The sequence below is a fragment of the Hypanus sabinus genome, chromosome 5 (genome assembly GCF_030144855.1).
Source record: "Hypanus sabinus isolate sHypSab1 chromosome 5, sHypSab1.hap1, whole genome shotgun sequence".
Lineage (NCBI taxonomy): Eukaryota > Metazoa > Chordata > Chondrichthyes > Myliobatiformes > Dasyatidae > Hypanus > Hypanus sabinus.
Genome location: NC_082710.1, coordinates 63,451,153 through 63,473,875, shown reverse-complemented (window position 1 = coordinate 63,473,875; position 22,723 = coordinate 63,451,153). Strand labels below are relative to the sequence as shown.

The 22,723-nt window shown below is 41.2% G+C and overlaps 1 protein-coding gene across 3 annotated transcripts in view; it reads left to right on the top strand.

Moving 5' to 3' along the window:
- Positions 1-22,723, top strand: part of LOC132394196 (E3 ubiquitin-protein ligase RNF38) — a 135,889-nt gene that overhangs the window by 14,792 nt on the left and 98,374 nt on the right. For 2 of the 3 annotated variants that reach the window (XM_059970056.1, XM_059970054.1), the window contains exon 2: positions 13,908-13,978. In XM_059970056.1, the coding sequence (XP_059826039.1) occupies positions 13,913-13,978 (66 nt within the window). In that variant the 5' untranslated portion in view covers positions 13,908-13,912. Of the gene's footprint in view, positions 1-13,907; positions 13,979-21,708; positions 22,696-22,723 lie in introns of those variants that run through there. The other variant, XM_059970057.1, reaches the window with a different exon arrangement.

The window sequence follows — 22,723 nt, the reverse complement described above, 5'->3', positions numbered from 1 at the left end:
AGAAATCACTGCTTTTTGAACACAAACACGCACAACTGACGCTATATATATATTGCATCCATTTAGGGTTGATGCTAGAACCCTGATTGTGTGTTATACACATTAACAATTTGGATGTGAATGCAGAAGGTATTATCACTGAAGTCAAGAAAATTGATAAATCTTTTGCTATAGTGCAGATGAGGTAGTAAAAGTAGAACATTGGCAGATGGTACTTAATCTTGGTGAGAAGCATTTTGGCAGAACTGAAGGCTGTAGTGTACACAATGAGAGGGAATGTTAAGAACTGATGAACCTTGGCATACAGGTCCACTCACCCATGAAGATGACAACCCAGGTAAATAACTAAGAAAGTTTGCAAGATACTTGTCACCACGAGCTGGCTAAGATTTTTAGTTACATCATTATAAAACATTAATTAGACTATACAGTTGTCAGTACATAAACATGTAAGGATCTGAACCATTGGAAAGGGTGCAGAGGATATTCATCTGGGTGTTGTCCAAGAGAGAGTATTTCAGTTATGAGGGTAGACTGGTTTTCCTTGAGGTGGAGGAAATGGGTGGGGGTATCCAATTGAAGAGTATAAAATTAAAAGGAAGTTGATTTTTAACCTGGAGAATGGTTGGCATCTGGGACTTGCTGTTCTCAGGGTTGGTAGCAGAAGGGATTCTCAATATTTAAGCACACAAAATGCTGGAGGAACTCAGTAGGTCAGGCAGCACCTACAGAGAGGAATAAACAGTCGATGTTTTGGGCTGAGACCCATCATTGGGGCTGGAAAATAAGGGAGAAGAAGCCAGATAGAGAAGGTGGAGAGGGGTGGTGATGAGAAACTGAGAGGTGATAGGTTGAAGAAGAAGCTGATGGGAGAGGAGAATGGACCATGGGGGAAGGGGGAGGAGGAGGCAGGGGACCAGAGGGAGGTGATAGGCAGGTGCAAAGAAAAGGGGTAAGAGAGAAGCCAGTATAGGGAATGCAAAAGGAGAAAAGTCAGAGAGGAGGAGAAATTACCAGAAGTTGGAGAAATCGATGTTCATACAGTAAGGTTGGTTAACAAAATGGAATATGAGCCCCTCCGACCTGAGATTGGCCTCATTATGGCAGCAGAGGAGGCATGAAGAGTATCTCAATACTTACATATATAGGTGAGTTGACTATAACTTAGGAACAGAACTGTACAGGGCAAGTGTTGAAAAATGTGATTACAGGCAACCCCCAAGTTATGGCATTCAAGTAATGGAAATTTGCCTTTGCAGAATTCATATCACTCCTCAAGAATTTGAAATGGGAAGTAAAATTTGCTCTTCACAAAATTGTGTGTTTGAGGGGTAAATTAAAATTACTTTGAGCACAATGTACAGTTGCAAGGAAAAGTTTGTAAATGGCTAACACAAGGGGGCACAGTTTTAAGGTGCTTGGAAGTAGATATGGGGTGGGGTGGGGTGTCAGAGGTAAGTTTTTTCCACAGTGGTGGGTGCATGGAATGCTCCGCCAACGGACATAGTAGAGGCGGATATAATAGGGTCTCTTAAGAGACTCTTACATAGGTACATGGAGCTAATAAAATTAGAGTGCTATGTGGTCAGGAAATTCTAGGCAGATCACAAGACAAAGGAGCAGAAGTAGGCCATCCGGCCCATCGAGTCTGCTCCGCCACTCCACCACCAGCTAAACTATTCTCCCATCTAGTTCCAATTTTTGGCTTTTTCCCCATATCCCTTGATACCTTGACAGTTTCTAGAGTAGGTTACATGGTTGGCACAACATTGTGGCCAAAGAGCCTGTAACATGCTGTAGATTTCTGCGTTTTATCCCTTTGCAATTACCTGATTTTTTTTGTTGCATTAATTACTCATAAAATATGTTCTGATCTTCATCTAAGTCAATAATAGACAAACACAATCTGCCTAAACTAATAACACAGGTAATTGTACTTTTCATGTCTTTATTGAACACATTGTGAATGACATATTCAAGGAATATGTGGATTCTGTGACCAGCTACATAGAGAGGTGTACTGAGGATGTTACCATCACAAAACACATCCAGCCGAAGGCAAATCAGAAGCTATGGCTCACTGCAGAGGTCTGTGCCAGGCTGGGGATTGTGATGCTGCTCTTAGACTGAGAAATGCGACAGCTCTGGGAAGCAAGATTTGCGCTTTCCTGGTCCATCAGGAAGGTGAAATGGGAGCATTCTCAGAATTTACAGTCACTTCTGCGATTCCAGACACATGAGGCACTTGTGGCAGGCAACTCAGGTGATTACAGACTATGTGTTGCATGTCAGTGACCAGGATGCTTCACTCCCTGAGAGGCTGAATATCTTCTACTCTTTGATGTGCAAAACAAGGTGCTGGTGAGGAAGGCACCCCTACCCCCTCCCAGGGGAACAGACACTCCGTCTGGCTGAAGCTGAGATGAAAAAGGCCCTAACCAGAGTCAGCTGCGGGGCCCAATAATATACCAGGTCGAGTTCTGAAAGATTGCGCAGCTTTGCTGATGGAGGTGTTGATGGATATATTCAACATCTCTCTGGAACAATCCATTGTCCCCTTGGTTTTCAAGGAGGCCAAGATCATTCCAGTGCCAAAGAAGGCGAGAGTAACCTGCCTCAATGACTATTGTCCAGTGACGTTAACATCAGCCATATGAAATGTTTTGAGCACGTGGAGCACATTAAAGCCTTTCTCCCAGCTACTACACTGGACCCTTTCCAGCTGACCTATGGTGCTGTGATAGCCTCTGCCCTCCACTCTGTCCTGGTCCCACCAAGAAAATGGGATCTCGTGCTGTTTATAGACTTCAGTTTGGCATTTAACACCATCACACCCCATAAACTGGTGGGGAAGCTGTCCTCACTGGTCTCAACACCTCTCTCTGCAATTGGAGTCTAGACTTCTTAACAGCAAGGCCAATCAGTCCGCATGGACAGTGAAGTCTCTTGCCCCGTTAAGCTGAGCACTGGCGCTTCCCAGGGTTGTGTGCTCAGCCCACTGCTGACACATGACTGTGTCACAGGGTCCAGCTCAAACCGTGTCATCGAGTTTGCGGATGACACACCAATGGTTGGCCTTATCAAGAACAATGATATGATGGAGCTGCTGGTGGATTGGTGTGAGAAGAACAACATAAGCCTGAATGTGGAGAAGACAAATGAAATCACTGTGGACTTCGGGAGGTGCAGACAAACCATATCCCTCCGCAAATACATCTCTTCTCCATAGAAGGAGTTCAGTGCACCAAGTTGCTGGGAGTTCTCGTCACAGATGACCTCACCCGATCCCTCGGTATCACCTCCCTGAACAAGAAGGCACAGCAGCACCTCCACTTCCTAAAAAGACTGAGGAAAGCAAGGCTCCCTCTTAACTGTGTTTTATAGGAGCACCATTGAGAGCGTCCTGACAAGTTGCATCACCATCTGGTCGAGGATCGGACCAGAAGTCCTTACAAAGGACAGTGAGAACAGCTGAGAGGATCATATGGATCTCCCTAACATGCATCAGGGACATTTATCAGGGGTGCTGCATACACAGGGCCTTTAGTATTGTTAAGGATCCCACCTATTTGTCCAGTGTCCTTGTTGGCTCTCAGCCATCAGGCAGGACACTATGATGCATAAAAACAAGAATGGTCAGGATAGGAAACAGTTTCTCTCCCCCCCCCCCCCCCCCGGCCATTAGGCTGCTGAACTTCTGGTCGCATCATATTTAAAGTGTCACTGGTTAATCTGTTTCCGACCTTACAATAATTAATACTAATGCATTTTAGTTTTTAATTTATGTATGATTCATCTGTAGATTTCATCCTCCCCTTCATAAGTTATCGTGTGTTAGGTATACTATTGTGCTTTACACCCTGGTTCAAAGAAATGTCTCGTTTATATCAATAAACTTGACTTGAACCCTTGTATTTAATAACCTCCTTTAGCAGCAATAGCCTCCACCAAACATTTCCTGTAGCTGCTGATCAGACTTGCACAACAGTGAGGAAAAATTTTAGACCATTCCCCCATGCAGAACTGTTTCAGCTCATCAATATTTCTGGGATACCCTATATGAACAGCCTTCTTCAGGTCATGCCACAGCATCTCAATTGAGTTAAGATCCGGAGTCTGACTTTGCCATTCCAAAACAGAAAATTTTCTTCTTTTTAAACCATTCTGTTGTTGATTTACTGTGTTTCGGATCATTGTCTTGTTGAATCATCCAACTTCTATTAAGCTTCAGGTGACAGACTGCTACCATGACATTCTCCTGTAAAATGTTGTGATAAAGTTTTGAATTCATTGTTCCCTCAATGATCATTAACTGTCCAGGCCCTGAGGCAGCAAAGCAGCCCCAAACCATGATGCTACTCCCACCATGCTTCACAGTTGGGATGAGGTCGTCTTGTTGGTGTGTAGTGCCCTTTCTCTTTCAAACTTAATGGTATTTATTTCTGCCAAAAAGTTCAAGTTTTATCTTCTTTGTCCACAGAACATTATCCCAGAAGCATTGTGGAACATCCCAGGTGGTCTTTTGCAAACTTGAGATGTGCAGCAATGTTTTTATTTTTGGAGAGCAGTGGTTTCCTCTGTGGTGTCCTGCCATGAACCCCATTCTTATTCAATGTTTTCTTATAGGATACACATGAACAAAGACTTTAGCAAGTTCTAGCAAGGTTTCTGCAGGTCTTTTGCTGTTACCCTTGGGTTCTTTATCACCGCCTTCAGCATTGCACATTGTACTGCTGGTGTGATCTTTGCAGGACGCCCACTCTTAGTGAGAGAAGCAACGGTTGAATTTCTTCCATTCGTAGACAATTTCTCTTACCATAGACTGCTGAACACAGGTTTTTAGAAATGCTTTTGAAGCGTTTTCCAGTTTCAAACATCTCTACAATTCTTCTTAGGTCCTCTGAAAGTTGTTTTGACCATGACATGGTACACAAACAGATTTTTCTTGAGAAGAGCAGGCTCTGTCAGTAACCTGACTTTGTGTCTTTTTTATAGAGCAAGACACCTGTACAACTCACACCTCCAATCTCATCTTATTGATTGGACCCCAAATAGCTTTTGTAGAAAGCATTACCCCAGAGTTTCACATACTTTTTGAATACAGACTTTGATTCTTTAAATGGTGTACTCAGTATTGATGGGAAATAGTACAATTACTATATGCTCTAGGAGCAGAAGTAGGCCATTTGGCCTATCAAGTTTGCTCCGCCATTCAATCATGGGCTGATCCAATTCTGCCAGTCATCCCCACTCCTCTGCTTTCACCCCATATACCCTTTGAAGTCTTGGCTAATCAAGAACCTATCTATCTATGCCCTAAATACACCCAATGTCTCGGCCTCCACAGCCGTTCGTGGCAACAAATTCCACAGATTTACCACCCTCTGACTAATATAATTTATCCACATCTCAGTTCTAAAAGGACATCCTTCAATCCTGAAGTCATGCTCTTTTGTCCTAGAATCCTCTACTATGGGAAATAACTTTGCCATATCTAATCTGTTCAGGCCTTTTAACATTCGGAATGTTTCTATGAGACCCCCCCCCCCCCCCCCCCGCATTCTCCTGAACGCCAGGGAATACAGTCCAAGAGCAGCCAGATGTTCCTGGAACATTTTTGTGAATCTTCTCTGAACCCTCTCCAATGTCAGTATATCCTTCCTAAAATAAGGAGCCCAAAACTGCACACAATACTCACGAGTGTGGTCTCACGAGTGCCTTATAGAGCCTGAACATCACATCCCTGCTCTTGTATTCTTTACCTCTAGAATGAATGCCCACCTTGCGTTAGCCTTCTTTACAACTGACTCAACTTTGAGATTAACCTTCAGGGTATCCTGCACAAGGACTCCCAAGTCCTGTTGTATCTCTGCATTTTGAATTCTCTCCACATCTAAATAATAGTCTGCCCGTTTATTTCTTCCACCAAAGTGCATGACCATACACTTTCCCACATTGTATTTCATTTGCCGCTTCTTTGCCCATTCCCATAAACTAGTTAAGTCTCTCTGCAGGCTCTCTGTTTCCTCAGCACTACCTACTCCTCTACCTGTCTTTGTATCATCGGCAAATTTATCCACAAATCCATTAATCCCTTAGTCCAAATCATTGCCATACATTGTAAACAGCGGTCCCAACACCGACCCCTATGGAACTCCGCTGGTAATCGGCAGCCAGCTAGAATAGGATTCCTTTATTCCCACTCTGTTTTCTGCCAACCAGCTAATGCTCCACCCATGCTAGAAACTTCCCTGTAATTCCATGAGTCTTATCTTGCTAAGCAGCCTCATGTGCGGCACCTTGTCAGAGGCCTTCTGAAAATCCAAGTACACCACGTATACTGCATCTTCCTTGTCTACCCTGCTTGTAATTTCCTCAAAGAATTGCAGTAGGTTAGTCAGGCAGGATTTTCCTTTCAGGAAACCATGCTGGCTTTAGCCTATCTTGTCATGTGCCTCCAGATGCTCCATAATCTTATCCTTAACAATCGATTCCATAATTGTTATTAGTTTAGGCAGATTGTGCTTGTCTATTATTGTGACTTAGATAATGATCAGACCACATTTTATGAGTAATTAATGCAGAAAACCAGGTAATTGCGAAGGGTTCACAAACTGTTTTTTTCTTGCAACTGTAGCTTTGCAATTTAGAAAATAACAATACGGATAATTTTCTAGGATGCAACTCCCAACCCCAACCCTCATCTCATAATGTGGAAGTGGCTTGAGAGCAATTGGGTACTCTGGCCAATATGTACATGGTGGGCCAAAATGGTCTGTTTCTTGCTCTGTGACTCTGAGGTGAACTACTCAATGGGGTTTTTGACCTGCAGTTGATGCTTGTCTACTTATGTGGATAGAACATCTTTGTACCATCCTGTACGGCAATTAACCACGACTCAGTGGGTCTGGCATCTTCTGTGGAGAGACAGAAATAGTGAATATCTGGTCTGAGACCTCTTCCTTTTCTTGAATAGATGCTGCCTGACCCACTGAGATCCTCTAGCAGTCTGTTTCTGCTCCAGGTTGCAGCATTTGCACTCTCTTGTCTCCATATCTCTGTAACCTGAAAGTTCAAGAAATAGCAGAAATAGAAAATAAAAATTATGAACTGTGAATTTAAGATTCCTTAAAAAGATATGGCAAAAATACTCTAGCCAGGTGGAGTTTGAATTCACATTATTATGGTGTAGACTTTCAGGCAAACCTGAAGGGAATATACCCATGATTGGAAGTAATTTGATCATTAGAGAGACAAAGTTAGTGGGTTGATTGTCCAAAATCAGTTTATTTTCATTGTATTATGATTTAATTAAGTAGAGAAAAAGCAGAATAACAAAATGCCAAACATATTAGTCCACTGTGAATGGAACAGAAATGGAGGCCTTTAACCAGTCCTAAGGCTTGTTTTGTTTTTGGTATTTTTATTCCTGCACCATTTGTGATGTGGCCTTGATGGAATGGTCCTTTTCAGATTCTGGAATGCCTTCTTTCCAATAACCCCTGAACAATTTAACTTTTACTAGCAAGCTGTTTGAAACCCGAGTGATTCACTGGGCATTACTTGCACATACATCTGAGCTTTCAATTTGCCGTACAATTTTTTAATGTCCATGTAAACTAAAATTAGAATTTCAAATTTTCTTGTCTATAATAATTTTCATGTGCTGAAAAAATCCAGCATACTTGATGTGAGGAATTACAATGGTTAAATGTTGTTCCTCCCCTTTGGTTGAACAAAAGAAAGTATTTACTACAGGCAATTCCCTTGTTTCAGTTGTTCACGTAATGGAAATTTGTCCTTAGACAATTCACAAATCTCTACCCAGAAATCTGAGACACAGGATAAAGCTTGCTGTTACAGAATTTACGTGAAACAAAATAAATAAAGTCTTTTCAGTCTAGCATTTCTTAACAGATGAGCAGATGATGCGCCTTTGCTAATGAAAAATAGTGATACAAACATTTCTCGAGATGCAGCCTTCCCTCCCCGCTGTAATATGGGGTCTACAGGAATCTTGCTTCAAGGTTGCCACAGTGGTCTTGTTCGAGATAACTGACTCTCTGATCCTAAAAGAGTGAAATAAATAGACATGACTTTAAGAAAACATGGTAGAATGAGATCTGAACTCATGAGAGTGGATTTTCTTTCCCCTGTTCTTATCTTCAGAATTGCAGTGTATGCTTCCAACTGAGAATAGGGATACATGCAAGTTACCAAAACTTTAGTGTGCTTTGCATAAATTAAGTGAGACATTCAGATGTGCAAGGATGTTTTACAAGGTGGGCACTAATTATTAGAAATGCATATTTGGGGAAAGATTCCTGAAGCAAAGTGCTTTAATCACGGTAACAGGTTAGCAAGGTTCAAATAAGTTTGTCTGATCTTTTGTAAAGCAATTTATATGGTCGTCTTGTTTCTGTTTATCAAAAAGTAGAGGGATTTTGAAACTTTTAAGTACTATCCTTGAAGGCAATTTTGTGCCTGTGTATCATTTGAATAAGATTTTTCTTGAACATTGAATGGGACGGATTTCAGATGCAATATAAGAATTCCATTATTTAAACTCTGAGTTCCTTAAGGTTGTTACTGCCAGGGGTGGTGTGAGGATAGGCTCCCACTGTCTATTAAATGCTCCTAATGATGTGCATCTAAAATAGCCTCTGAGAACCAAATCCAGCTCCTGGCCTTCATGTGTGGTTTAGCTACTAAGCTCAGTGGAACCGTTTCTACTGTCAGTTAAAGGCGGGTTACTGGCACTTTAAAGCCAGTCGCTTCAGGCACATGGGACTTGGCAGCTGTGGTTAGCTGGTCATGTAAAAGGAAGACTTTGATCTCAAAACTCCGCTACCTTCCAGATATACCCACTCCTGGGGAAATCTTTGTGAGTAAACCCAGAGGAAAGATCTGGAACTGGGGTCCCTAAAGCAGTTCTACATTGAGTTTAACCCTGACTGGCACTCCAGCGATGCTGCTGGTGCCAAACTATATCGGTCTCTGCCGTTCCTTTGGATTCATCAGCTGTGTGGAGAGGGTGAGGATCACATGGGCAGCAGCTTGCCCCCCTATCATACTGTCTTGGTTTGCACGCTGATGTGTGTATCATGCTGGACACAACATCCATTGTTGACCCTGACCAACAGAGGGCCTCAAAACTCTTTTGTAAGCTATTGCCTTCCAACATAAGAAAGGGACACCTGAATATGATGCTTGTATTGCAAAACAAGTTCGCAATTACCATTTCAAATTTACTCTACACGCATTTGTCATTTGGTCTGTATAAATTGACCTCTACAGGGGCACTTGGCTTTAAATAGCCTGTTCTTCTTACACAAAATTTGGGAGATTTGGCAGATGTGTACTGAATGGTAACTATAATATATTAAGGAAAGTTCCCATTAGTGGATAGTTTGAAGGATCAGAGGGAACAGATTTAGACTTCAGGCAGAAGATGCAAGACAGATATGAGGAGCATTGCTTTTCCAGTTGGAATAGTTTCTAATATGGAATTCACTGTTTATTAGGATGGTGGAAAACAGAGATGAATAGGAATTACAGAATTTGCAGCTCTGTGGGGAAAGTGCATTGGGAATAGGTCAGACGGTATTGCTCAAGTGGGAGAGACGTGTGCCCATCAGTGGGGTGGCAAGATGTGGAAATAATGCATCTATCTTGTCTATTCAATTTCATTTCCAAACTGAAACTTGGTATTTATATTATGTTTAAGTTTTTGATAGGAGTTCTGATGGGCAATGGTTTAAAGCCTCGTGCCAAGTTCAAACAGAGCAGTCAGCACAGTATGGGCCATTCGGCCATAGCGTTGTGCTGACTTATCCAAACTTACTGCAATATCAATCTAACCCTTCTGTCCTACATAGCACATAACCCTGCATTTTCTTATACCCTTGTGCCTATCTAAGTCTTTTAAATGTCCCTATTATAACAGCCTCTACCACCATCCTAACAGTACACTCTAGGCACTCAACTGTGTCTATGTGTGAGGAGAGGGGTAACCTACCTCTAACGTGTCCCCCAAGATGTCCTCCATTCCCCTTAAATGAATGTCCTCTGGTATTGGCCATAGACACCCTGAGGGAAAGACACTGGCTGTCTATTCGATCTATGCCTTGTATCTTCAGAAAAATCCTCTGGCTTGCTCAGCTTGTCCTCACAAGACATATTGTTCAGTCCACGCAGCATCCTGGTGAATCTCTGCACCCTCTTTGAAGCTTGCAGATCTAATGATTCTAAAAGAACTGAGCCCAATACTCTAAGCAGAGTTTTATAAAGCTGCAGCATTGCCACATGGCTCAGTTGCAGCATATTCTATTGAGCTACTGCTGTTCTACTGCTGTTCTACTGCTATTCTACTGCTATTCTACTGCTATTCTACTGCTATTCTACTGCTATTCTACTGCTGTTCTACTGCTGTTCTACTGCTGTTCTACTGCTATTCTACTGCTGCAGAAACTTAGTCAATTAAAAGCTTTTTGGGTGCAACTGATGCTGTCCTGTTTGTGTTTAAGTGATTTGTATTTAAGTAATAAGAATGTAAATATAAAATATTTATTCCTGGACCTTATGTTAGCTAAGACGGGGGTTCTTCAGGAACAGCTAAGGAATCCGAAATACGCAGGATGAATGGAGCCAATGTAGCTCTCTTGCTTTGGGAAAATCCATTGCATCCCATCGATGTGCTGTCTTTTCATGGTCCAATGTGTTTGACTGCATCTAGTATTTGGCCAGTTTTCCAGTTAACAAACTTCAATGTAGTTTGTAGTTTGGCCTTTCGTCCAAGATGTCCATGGAGCCTATACTGCACACAAGCCGCCTTGCACATTTCATTTGCCCACCACCCTCATTAATTTATCAGTTTCAATTTTCCACTCTTGCTTCTGTGTAAGTCACTTCAAGTGTGACGTGTTGCCCAAATTTTAACTAATCTATGTCAAAGATGTTTCTCCTAAATCCCTATTTAACCTTGTGCCCCACAATTCTGTTCTTTCCACCAATGTTTCAATTATTTGTCAAAGGCATTCGAAGTATTTCAGATTGATTAAGAGGGCTTGCCTCTGTTTTCTCTTTACTAGAAGAAAATAAACATCTTGTCCAGCATTTCTGTTGTGATATAGCTTTACTGGGTTTTGCAACACCATTAATATCTCTGTTAAAATATGGACACCAAGACTGTTTGCAGCTTTCCAGCTGAAATCTAATGATACAATTCTAAAATTGCTGCTTTTCAGTTTCTTGGTGAAGAATATTACTCCTGTTTCTCTACCACCCACTAATGACAATTATAGGTTTATCCTTTGCTATCTCTGAATCAAGAATAGTTGCCTCCATCCACAGTTTGAAAAATCTCCTCTGCATTCTCTTCTGCTCTGTTAATAAACACAATATCTAGACAAGAGTCTCTCCTCCTAATTGTATCTCTTGATAATTCTGTGAGGTACTGTCTGATGTTGTAGTCCATTCAGTAACCTTGCTTGGAGCTCAACTGTGTACAGTATAGCCAATATGTGGGCAAATGCATTTTACAGCTCTGTTTATAAAATTCAAAGTACTGCTGATCTTTAGTAGATTTATTCACTTGCACTTTAAGATAATTATTTATTTAAGCTTCAGTTTATATGCACATTTCACTGTTTCAATTGAGTATATCCTTGCATTCTAACTTGCAATATAATATAATATATTATTTACATTTTCCATCTTTAGTGTCAGCAACAAATTTTAGAGATTTCCTTTGTACAGCAGCCAGATATCTATTTCAACAACTTCCTGGTCACTCTCTCCAATCTCAAACATAGACTTTTTACTATCACAGATCTACATGCCCTCTCTCTGCAAGAAAATTTGGTGCAGTATAGAATTCAAGTGAAGGTTATCACCTCAGTGTAGCCTTCTCCTTCAGATATTTTTTAAATAGGCACCCCAAAAATAACCAAATCTTTTCCTTCCATATAACTGCAGCAATAGTTGCCTTAAGCTGGAGAGACACCTGTAAATATTTTCCTCTTGATATTATTCACTTTGCCAATCAAGGAATTTTCCTGTTCCCTGTTCGAATAGACACCAGGCCTTGACTACAAAATGTTTGACTAGCATCGTTCTGTGTGTTTATTTATCTTCTTTCCATCTGACCTGAATTAATGAGCTCTGACGCTCTGGCAATGTTCCCTCTAAGGTGTGCGTGCGTGCACGCATCTTTATGTACTGGCGCACAAAGGAATTAGACTGTGCACAAAAGGTTGTCACCCTCTACCTCATTGGCATGCTAAGAATATTTCACAATCATACATAATCACATTTCCTTTTCTGGTTTCTGATGACAATGTGGAGTTTATGATTGTCTACAGATCTTAGAACTTAGAACTTAGATCTTAATAGATCTTAGAATCTTAAAACTTAGATCTTACAGTGTTGTTGCTGAAGAAATTATTGATTCACTATGTAAAAATTCTAAAGAAGCAAAAGGCATGAACTGGTAGTTCATTTAAAGTGGAATGGCTTAATGAAACAGTGGAAACTCCTACACCGAGGACAGGAACGTGCACCTATGAGAAACGTTTATTTACAATACAGAAACTGGTGTTACCCGTGTGCGAAAGTTGCTGAGGAATTTGCATGTGGGAAGAAGCGGAGTGATATTTGGAAACTTGAGTTTTTAAAGAGTAATTTAGCAAGTAAATCACATGTGGATGGTGTGCAAAAGCTGCTGTGAGAAAATCCTTTGTAACCCACTAGAGGCCTGTCTGTATGTTTTGTGAGAGTACAGTTGGTCAAGAGCGAAAATGATCATACCTAGAGGAGATCAAAGTTCTTATTGACAGTTATTTTATTTCTTTTAAACAATGAACAAACTGGACTTGGTAACTTGTTATCCTTGGAATAGCTTCAGGTTTATTTCTGCTTAAAAACTTAGTCGTACATGATTTGTGTTCATTACAAGTTGGAGGGAATGTTACTCTGTGGTACAGTATCACTGTTGGTGGCCCTCCTTAGTTACTAGAATAGAATGTTCAGCCTCTTGTCTGCCTGCCGTTCAATATGATCATGGTTCAGCTGTAACCTCAGTGCTACTTTCCCTGCACTAACCTTTGATTCTTTTAATATAAAAACATTAATGGGGGATGTAAGGCTGGTCAAAAATGCAAGCATTTTCCATCCTAAAATCTGAGCAGTGATGTACTGGTCTGTCGTGATTAGCCTAACCCTGTTTCTGTAGAACCACATCATCTCAGCAAACTGCAACACTTTCACCTGATTGAAGCATACAACACAGAGGGCACACTTTAAAAAGACCATGGTTACATGTTATAAGAACATAGAACAGCACAGGGAGAAAACACATCTGAACCAGTCCTGACTGTGTGGGTTCAAACCAAATATCCTGTCATTAAAGAAATTCGATCCAGTTTAGAAATGATTAATTTAGATCTGTTTTTTTACAAAAAAATAAAACACTTTAGACTTCAGAGGTGAGCAGCTCAGAAATGGACCCCTTGGCCCACCACATCCATGCTGATATTTTTGGTTCTCTGAACATCCCACATAACTTTATTCTTCACTTTCTTGCCTGTTTAAATACCTGTGTAAATGTATCTTAAGTCTCGTAATCCACCACCTCCTCTAACAGTGCATTCCAGATATCACATAGATCCTCTTTAAAGCTCCTTTCCCTCTCTTCAACCTGTCCTCCATAAGCCTGATTCTGTTATTATTGTATATGTTTTGGCTTTTGGTCACCACTTCATATGGAAATGCATGCAAGGTTCATTTTAAATTTAAATATTATAATGCTTCAGATTTTCCTTTAATATAAAAAACATTAGTTCTTGTGAGAAATTAGAATGAACAAGTTTAAATTTGACAATAATTTTACTCACTTTTATTTTAAATAGGTGGCATGGATCCTTCCTTTCAGTATCACCCAAGTCCTCATGACCTACCTTTCATTGAAGATAGTGATAAGGTGAGATTTACTTAATTTTGTACCTTTTTGAAAAAAATGGAACAAAGTTGATTTGTAATGCATCCTGTTCATTGCATGATTTTATATATATATAAAATCATGGCTCCATTCCCATAGACGTTCAGATTTAAGTTGTTGATTCAGTGTTTGCTGCCCATCTCCCCATGCCGGTAAGCAGGATGTTATTAGAACATGCAACAAAACAGCACAGAAGCAGGGCCTTCAGCTCATAATGTTCCAACCATTTAAACCCCGAACTGAACTCATCCCTTTTGCCCACAAGTAGTCCATATCCTTCCATTTCCTACACATTTATGTGCCTATTTAATAGCTTCTTATGTGTCTTTTATATCTGCCTGTACCACCACTCTGGCAGCCAATGTTCCTTCTATTTTTTTTACAGCTACCCAGCCCAATCATTGCTCTGAATAGGAAATTTTTGCAGGGCCTGAAAATTGCTTGAGACTTTAAATGCTTTGTTTTGCAATATTCACTCAATGGATACTTAGAATGAAAATTGAAAAATCACATTCTTTACACTAATTGAAGGGTATAATGAAATACAGTACAACAAAGAAAACTTTCACGTTTTGTAAACTTTCACAGCAGGGTCCAATTCCATCTGTGTGGCAACAAAGGCTATGTGTGCAGGGGAATTTCAGTTACTGCGTGGCTGCGATCTGCTCAGTTTAGCAGGAGCGGTGCTGGTGCACATCACAGGCACCGACCACCTTCTCTATTTAAAAAAAAACTTGCCCTGCACATCTTCTTTTGCCCTCTTACCCTAAATGCATGCCCTCTGGTATTAGGCATTTTGACCCTGGGAAAAGGACACTTACTGTCCAGAAGCGGCCTAACCAAGGCTTTATAACTTCCTTACTCTTGATCTCAGTGACTAATAAAGTCAAACAGGCTACAAGCCTCCTTTACCACTCTCTCAGTGATTAATAAAGTCAAACAGGCTACAAGCCTCCTTTACCACTCTCTCAGTGATTAATAAAGTCAAACAGGCTACAAGCCTCCTTTACCACTCTCTCAGTGATTAATAAAGTCAAACAGGCTACAAGCCTCCTTTACCACTCTCTCAGTGATTAATAAAGTCAAACAGGCTACAAGCCTCCTTTACCACTCTCTCAGTGATTAATAAAGTCAAACAGGCTACAAGCCTCCTTTACCACTCTCTCAGTGATTAATAAAGTCAAACAGGCTACAAGCCTCCTTTACCACTCTCTCAGTGATTAATAAAGTCAAACAGGCTACAAGCCTCCTTTACCACTCTATCAACCTGCGCAGTTACTTTCAGGGAGCTGCAGACTTGAACCCTGAGATCCCTCTGTACATCACAACTGTTAATAGGCCTGGTCATTAACGTTATACCGTCCCTTTACGTTTGATCCTGCAGTGGACTCTAAATCTAGTAATAAACTGCTGTCTCTTAAACTATTGTATATACACGTGAACTAGCTCAAAATGCAGGAGAACATTTGTTAAATGAGATTAATGGGGGGAAAATTAATTACACCAAGATGAAAACTAAGGGGAATGCACAGTACAGATGGATCTGAAGTAACTTTTAGAAAAGACCATCAGCTTTTCATACTCATTTCTGGGGAAAGTGGAGCATTGATATTGAATAGGTTATTAATATGTAATTTCTGAATTACCATCTACTTTACCATGTTAGCTTAAGTGGTTCAATCAAAACATTATTCCTTTTTAATATTAATATACAATACTGTGCAGATACTTCATTAGCATTTTACAATTGCATTAAAGATTTCAAAACCAGAGTGCAAAACTAGGAAAAATCATGTTTCCACAGTTCTTGTTTTAGTTTTAATTACCTTGATTTGAAGAACTTTTTCAGGATATCATCAATTTTCAAAATTATGACTTTAATATGGTTCATTCACAGATAGTGTGCAATGTTGTTTAGGTCTCATTTATCACGTGATAAATGTGTCTGATATTGTTCTGTGACCTTGAGTTCAGTTTTCTTTCATCTACCTGCTGCCTCTGTGCCTCTGGAAGATGGAGGTACCAGTTTTGGGATACTGGTTAAGAAACCTTGTTGAGTTGCTCCATTGCACAAGGCCACATTCCATCACATTCCTGATTGTGTTGGGGTGAAAAGCTTTAAGGACTTGAGAAAGATCATGAATGATCTTTTATCTCAGCATCACCTTCCTGAACAAATCCTATATCCCTTGGTTGCTTAATAGTCTGTTAATCTCTGTCTAGAGTACAAGCCTGGCTACCTTAATTTCTCCTTGTTTGACAAATCTACTGTTCCAGAAATCAAATAAGTGAATTCATCAGGAATGAGGATACCACTAGGGGGAGAAAGGTTCAAAGGTTCATTTATTATCAAAGTATATAACTCTAAAATGTTTCATCTCCAGATAGCCACAAAACCATGAAAGAAAAGAAAAGCAGTATGATCATCAACCTCCCCAAATCGTTCCTCCCTGCACAAAAAAAAAGAAAAACGGAACGAGCACATTGACCCCCAGATCCCCTCCCCACACACACAAAATCAAGAAAGTTCGGGTGAGAATCACAGAGTATTAAAGAAACCCATAAAACCGAAAAGGTCTATAGTCCAGGGACAATGGTAGCCTTTCCCCTCTCCGATGGCAGAGCAATCCCCCAGCAATGAAAAGACAGTCTCTCCTCACCAATAGCAGAGTGATCTCTCTCCCCCCCCCCCACCCCCCAGCCTGCGCTCACTTTCCACATTCACCTCGATATTTCAATCTCCCCTATTGCTTTAATCAGCAAACAAGGGAAACTTTAATCGGTGAAATAGTCAGCCTTCAGCCTTTGGCACACCCTGGTGTTTCAGTAGCTGGATCAGTTAAGTTCCTGATCAATTGTCATCTACAAGTTAATGTTGGATGATCTGACAGTAGTACTGCCATTGAATATTGATGGAAGGTGATTCAACTCTTTCTGGAGAGAGTAATGCAATGGCACCATGATTATCACTGATCTAGCTAACCCTGATACGTGCAACTAACTTCTGCTTCATTATCCAAGTAAAATTAAACATCTTAGAACCATTGGTAAATATTCTATCAATTCTTATCTTGTATAGGAAAGATTACTGATAGAAGAGCAGTTGATATTTGGGCTAAGAATGCAGCCCTGAGGAAGAGACTGGCCTGCCACAATTATAACCGTCTTGCTTTGTGCTAGGTTTCTCTCCAATCAGGTGATTTTCCTTGAATTTGAGTTCTCCAGATCATTGGCATTCATTCTTGTCTTGCTTCTGGTCGTTGGCTTTTATTTCTGCTCACATAAAGCTGCAATTAAATCTAGTGTGGAGTGCTCCCAACACAACTCCAAGCGTTGGAGAATGGACAATAAACTGGACTGGTCAAAGAACACTGAGGCTGTCTACAAGAAGGGTCAGAGCCGTCTTTATTTCCTGAGGAGGCTGAGGTCCTTTAATCATCTGCCAGATGATGCTGAGGATGTTCTATGAGGCTGTGGTGGTTAGTGCTATCATATTTGCTGTTGTGTGCTGGGGCAGCAGGCTGAGGGTAGCGGACACCAGCAGAATCAACAAACTCATTCGTAAGGCCAGTGATGTTGTGGGGGTGGAACTGGACTCTCTGACAGTGGTGTCTGAAAAGAGGGTGCTGTCCAAGTTGCATGCCATCTTGGACAATGACTCCCATCCACTCCATAATGTACTGGTTAGGCACAGGAGTACATTCAGCCAGAGACTCATTCCACCGAGATGTAACATCTGTGGCCATCAAACTTTACAACTCCTCCCTCGGAGTTTCAGACACCCTGAGCCAGTCGACTGGTCCTGGAATTTATTTCCACTTGGCATGATTAACTTATTATTTAATTATTTATGGTTTTATATTGCTATATTTCTTCACTATTCTTGGTTGGTGCGACTGTAACGAAACCCAATTTCCCTCGGGATCAATAAAGTATGTCTGTCTGTTATTACTGAGCGGTGTGCCTCTGCTGCACCACTCTCACCTTTGATAAGAGAGTTTCATGATGTGACACTGGAAAATATAGCCTACTTCATCTCTTGGCATATCAGCTCCATCACCAGCACTGCCTTCGTTTGATTGAGGAAAATGGTGTCTGAGGATAAAGACATCAGACCGTGTCCAAAATTCATTGTTTATCGGCAGCAGTAGCCCTTACCCTCCACCATGCTTTTGAGACCTTGAGTACCTGCAGCACTGAAAAAATACAGCCGATGCTGTCATTGCAACTTCACTGGAAGGATAAGGGAACCAGTGTTAGAAAGTTGTGACACAGTTGAGGAAGCCAAATAGTTACATGAAGTAAAAATTATGATTTACAAATTTGCTTGTGTTTTACTAAGGATGTAATCAGCAGGGTGACTATAGTGTACCTGGATTTTCAGAATCAGAATCCGGTAGCAGTACATTGCAATACAAAATAAAAAACTATAAATTACGCTAAGAATTATATACAAAAATAAATTAAATAAGTGGTGCAAAAAGAGGGGAAAATAGTGAGATAGTCTTCATGAATTCACTGTGCATTCAGAAATCTGATGGCAGAGGGGAAGAAACTTGCTGAAATGTTGAGTGTGCGTCTTCAGACTCGTGTACCACCTCTTAATGGTAGCAATGAGAAGAGGGCATGTCCCGGGGTCCTTGATGATGCATACAACCTTTTGAGGCATCACATTGTGAAGGTGTCTTCTTTGCTGAAGAGACTAGTGACCATGATGGAGCTGGCTGACTTTACAACTTTCTGCAGCTTTTTCCGATACTGTGCACTGGGACAGATTCGTAGATTAGCTGTGCTCTGCAAATGATCACTAATGCAGGTGATTGGAAGAATCTGGAGGAAGTTGAAATGAATGCTGGGAGAATCAAAATAAACGGGAAAATTATAGAATTAGATCATTTAGAGAGACAGCTTCTCTGTCTTACTGAAGAATATGATTTTGATTGACATCTGGATGCCGAGAGGATATTCTCACTTGACGTGTTACTTAGAACAGTGGGGTGGGGGGAGGTGTGTGTAGTCGCAGTTTCTGATTGAGGTGGAGGAGATGTGGAATCTTTGTATATATTCAAACAGTTAATTGCCACTAAAACTGCAAGGGAGTTGAGTATGGAAAGAGTTGGAAGTGGTATTAAGGTCAAGAATGGATCAGCCATGATCTATCTTAACGTCAGAGCATGTTCAAAGGACTGATCACCTTCTTCCTGTTTCTTTGAATATGTTCTTGTATATTACTATATTTCATGCAAAGTGAATCTTTCTGTTTTTAATGTTAATCCTGACTTGCCAGAGGACCAAATAGACAAGAAAAAGCATAATAAAATCTCTGTTGTCGGTGCAGACAAGAGGTTGATTTCAATCTCTTAAGTCATGCAATTATCAGTTATTGAGAATTAAGTGATTTTCAGATCGTTACATTTAAAGGTTTACTTCCCACCCTTCCACAGAGGTTGTCTGACTACTTTGGCAAAGGTCACAGTTCATATTTAAATTTCATGATTTGAATACCTTCACAATACGTTGATGAATGTGTTATGCTGCTAGGGAACTCTGCAGTTCTGCATTCTTAAAATAGAAATTCTCATGATCCCAGAGCCTGCCTAAGTATTTCTGGGTCTTCTCACAGTGCTTTTAAACTCTGGGTCTTTATTTAAAAACTGACCTGAACACTTCATCCCAATGTCATTCTACTCTGAGGTTTGTCAGTGCACTGCCAGATCCCCAGGTAGTTCAGTTACTAATGTTTCTAGAAATAATATGCAATATAAAACAAATCTTTTTTATATAAATTGAACTGAGTCTGCACCAAAAAGCGGTTACTCAATTTCTATATCCTGCTGAATACATTGCATTATCTGTAAACATCCTTTTTTTAAAAAAAACACTATAGCAGTTCACACTAAGGAATTGGGAGATGGGTGGGGCGGGGTGTAGAAGAGATTCTTCTTGTGCAATTTTACAACAGTTTCTAAGACAAAAAAGGTAAAATGAAGATTTGATCCAAGAGGTTGGCATTCAGCAAATCCAATAGAATACCTGTATGGGTGGAGAGTATATTTAAGGAGCGAACAAATGGTTGATAAAGTTGGTGGTGGTCTCTGCATAAATCATATGGCTGCTTTATAAGGAGTTGAGAGGTGACATTTCCATTTTGTCTCTTGCCTTGTTAGCTTACTCTTTCACAAGTAAATGTGGACTGTGTTTGACAAGAGTTTTTTTTTGTTAAGTTATTTCTCTGCAGCTGCATAATGTTAGGGATGTGCAAAGATTGTGGCAAAGGGTACTAGAGTACTAGTCTAGAGTACTGCTGCTACCGGACACAGGCTGATCCCCATGGAACAGCCTCAAATCCTTCCTGGGTGTATTGTTTAAGGAGGAAGTGTTAGTGGTCTTGACGTATTGTAATGGAATGGAGCAACAAACAAAATGCTTTAGGACAGTGAACACCTTGGGTTGCAACCCATTATCTGTACAGCAATTTAATGCATTGCTTGGTATGGTGAATGTGAATAATGACTTGTATTTACTTGATGTTATGGGTCACTCTTACAGCTCAGGATTTCAATTCCAGTGTCCTCTGTAAGCAGACTTGTATATTCCTTCCTCTGGCTGCTCCAAATTCCTCTCACAGTACAAAAATGTACCAGTTAGAAGGTTAATTGGTCATTATAAATTGCCTGTGGTTAGGCTAGGTTCTCAACTGGGATCCACAGATCTCTCGGTTAATGGGTCTGTGGCATAATAAGGTTGGGAACCTCTGGGCTAGGGTTAAGTCAGTGCGTTGCTAGGTGGCTTGCTCGTTGGGCTAGAACAGCCTTTTCCATACTGTCTCTAAATAAAGTAAGTAAAACTAAAATACTTTTGAGGAATAAAAACATGTAAATGAGAGATGCCATCTGTTTATGCAGGTACTTGAGGGATGTAGATGAGGGCTTGATTAGTGGTTGGCATACGTCTATCTCAAAGGACAATGGGGGGGGTGGTGATGATCACCACAAGCCTGGGCAGAAGGTATGGAGATCCTGAGGTGCCCAGTTGTCAAGATCCCCCTCTTGGCCTCACCAGTGTAGTCCAAAGGAAAACTTATGAAGCAATACATTTGGCACCAGCTTGGCTGCAGGAGCTGCCGGAGGGATGTTCAATGACAACCAGCCACCTTAGAGGCTCCACTCCAGATTTGCTGTCTCGGTTTACTCCCGTAGCCTTCGTCTCTCCCAAGGCTGCCCACAAGACTGGGGCTATTTACCCATAGGTGTAGCCACGAGTTTAGTTTCCGTGTGCCACCAGCAAGGAGGCACTACGTGGGGCGTGCCATTGGAGGGGCTGTGTACTGGCTGGGAGAGACTTGCACATTCAGCTCTCCTTTTCATAACACTGCTAGCCAGTGGTGAAAGCTGAAAGTGAGAGCGACAAGCACTACTCACTACACTACCACAATAGATGGATCACAATAGCCATTATCATACCAGGCTTTGTAAGTTTAGAAGGGAGAAAGTAACAAAAAGATTTACTAGTAAGCTTTGAAAGGTATCCTGCCTTCACCAGCTAACATCACCATTGTTTGTGTAATTATCTAACATTCCTGTGGTTTCTTGCTTTGTAAATATATTTGTTTTTTAACTTTGCCTAGTTATGATGAAATATCAGCCTGATATTGTTGCCTGGTTACTGTTTGACTTGTGCAGTATTTCTACCTTCTTCCCTTTTTATTTCAGGTTTCCAGCATCTACAGAATTTTTGCTTGCTTTACCTGGAATTCAAAACTAAATTGAGGCTGTGCAAATATCGCTGTTATTTGTCTTAAACTTGAAAGCCATGGTTATTCTGGCCAGACATCCTTGCTAACCATTTCTTTTTTAAAAAAAAGAATTGGTGATAAAAATCTGTGTGATAAGTAGATGGTGCTTTTGAACTACGCGACCAATTATGATATCTTTTGGACAGTTCATGAATCTACTTCTACTTTCAAATATGATTCTGCCACTGTTGAAACCTGCGATTTACATTTTGGTGTGTTTTCGGGCCAATTGAGTTATCTGGCGCTTTGCTGTCTCCGAGGGAGTTTGGTGAGGTTTTGAGTGGAGGGTGCGGCCTAGAGACTGGTGCAAGCCCGCGATCGACTCCATTTCTCGCCGGTTAAAGCATCGAACAAGATTGAAATCATCAAGAGCGGGAGCAGCAGGCGAGTGGGCGTTCAGTGTCGTCTGCCTGCATTTGATTGGTTTCCCTCTCCCTCTGACTCGCTGCTGCCAGAGGCAGGTGCCTGTGTTCTCCCCCCGCTCAATTCTGCTGGAGTCTTGTTTCCTTGGGCAAGGTTTAAGCACAAGGTTTGTGGATTGGCCTCTAGTTCATATTATGATGTGTTTTTTAATTGCTGTTTTCTGAGATTTTGATCAGAGTGGACTGGCTCTGCAGCCTGCAGTCAATGAAGGACGCAACACTGAATGGAACTGCACATTCCCAGGCTGTTTCAATGACTGTGATGTTTTATGTTCTGTGTCTTTTGTCCGTGTGTTGGGTGTGTGATGTTTCCTGGCTGTCTGCGGGGCGGGTGTGTCTGTCCTGCACACCCTGTGGCGGTGAGGCGGGCTTTCGGGTGACGTCACCGGGCCGGCCCATCCTCCGCGCGGCGCGGGGGAGCGCGGATCGAGCGGGAGCGGGAGCGGCCAAGCCGGCGGGCGCCTCTAACTCGTCCACGATAGGTACGGATAACCGTGACAGCACGGAGAA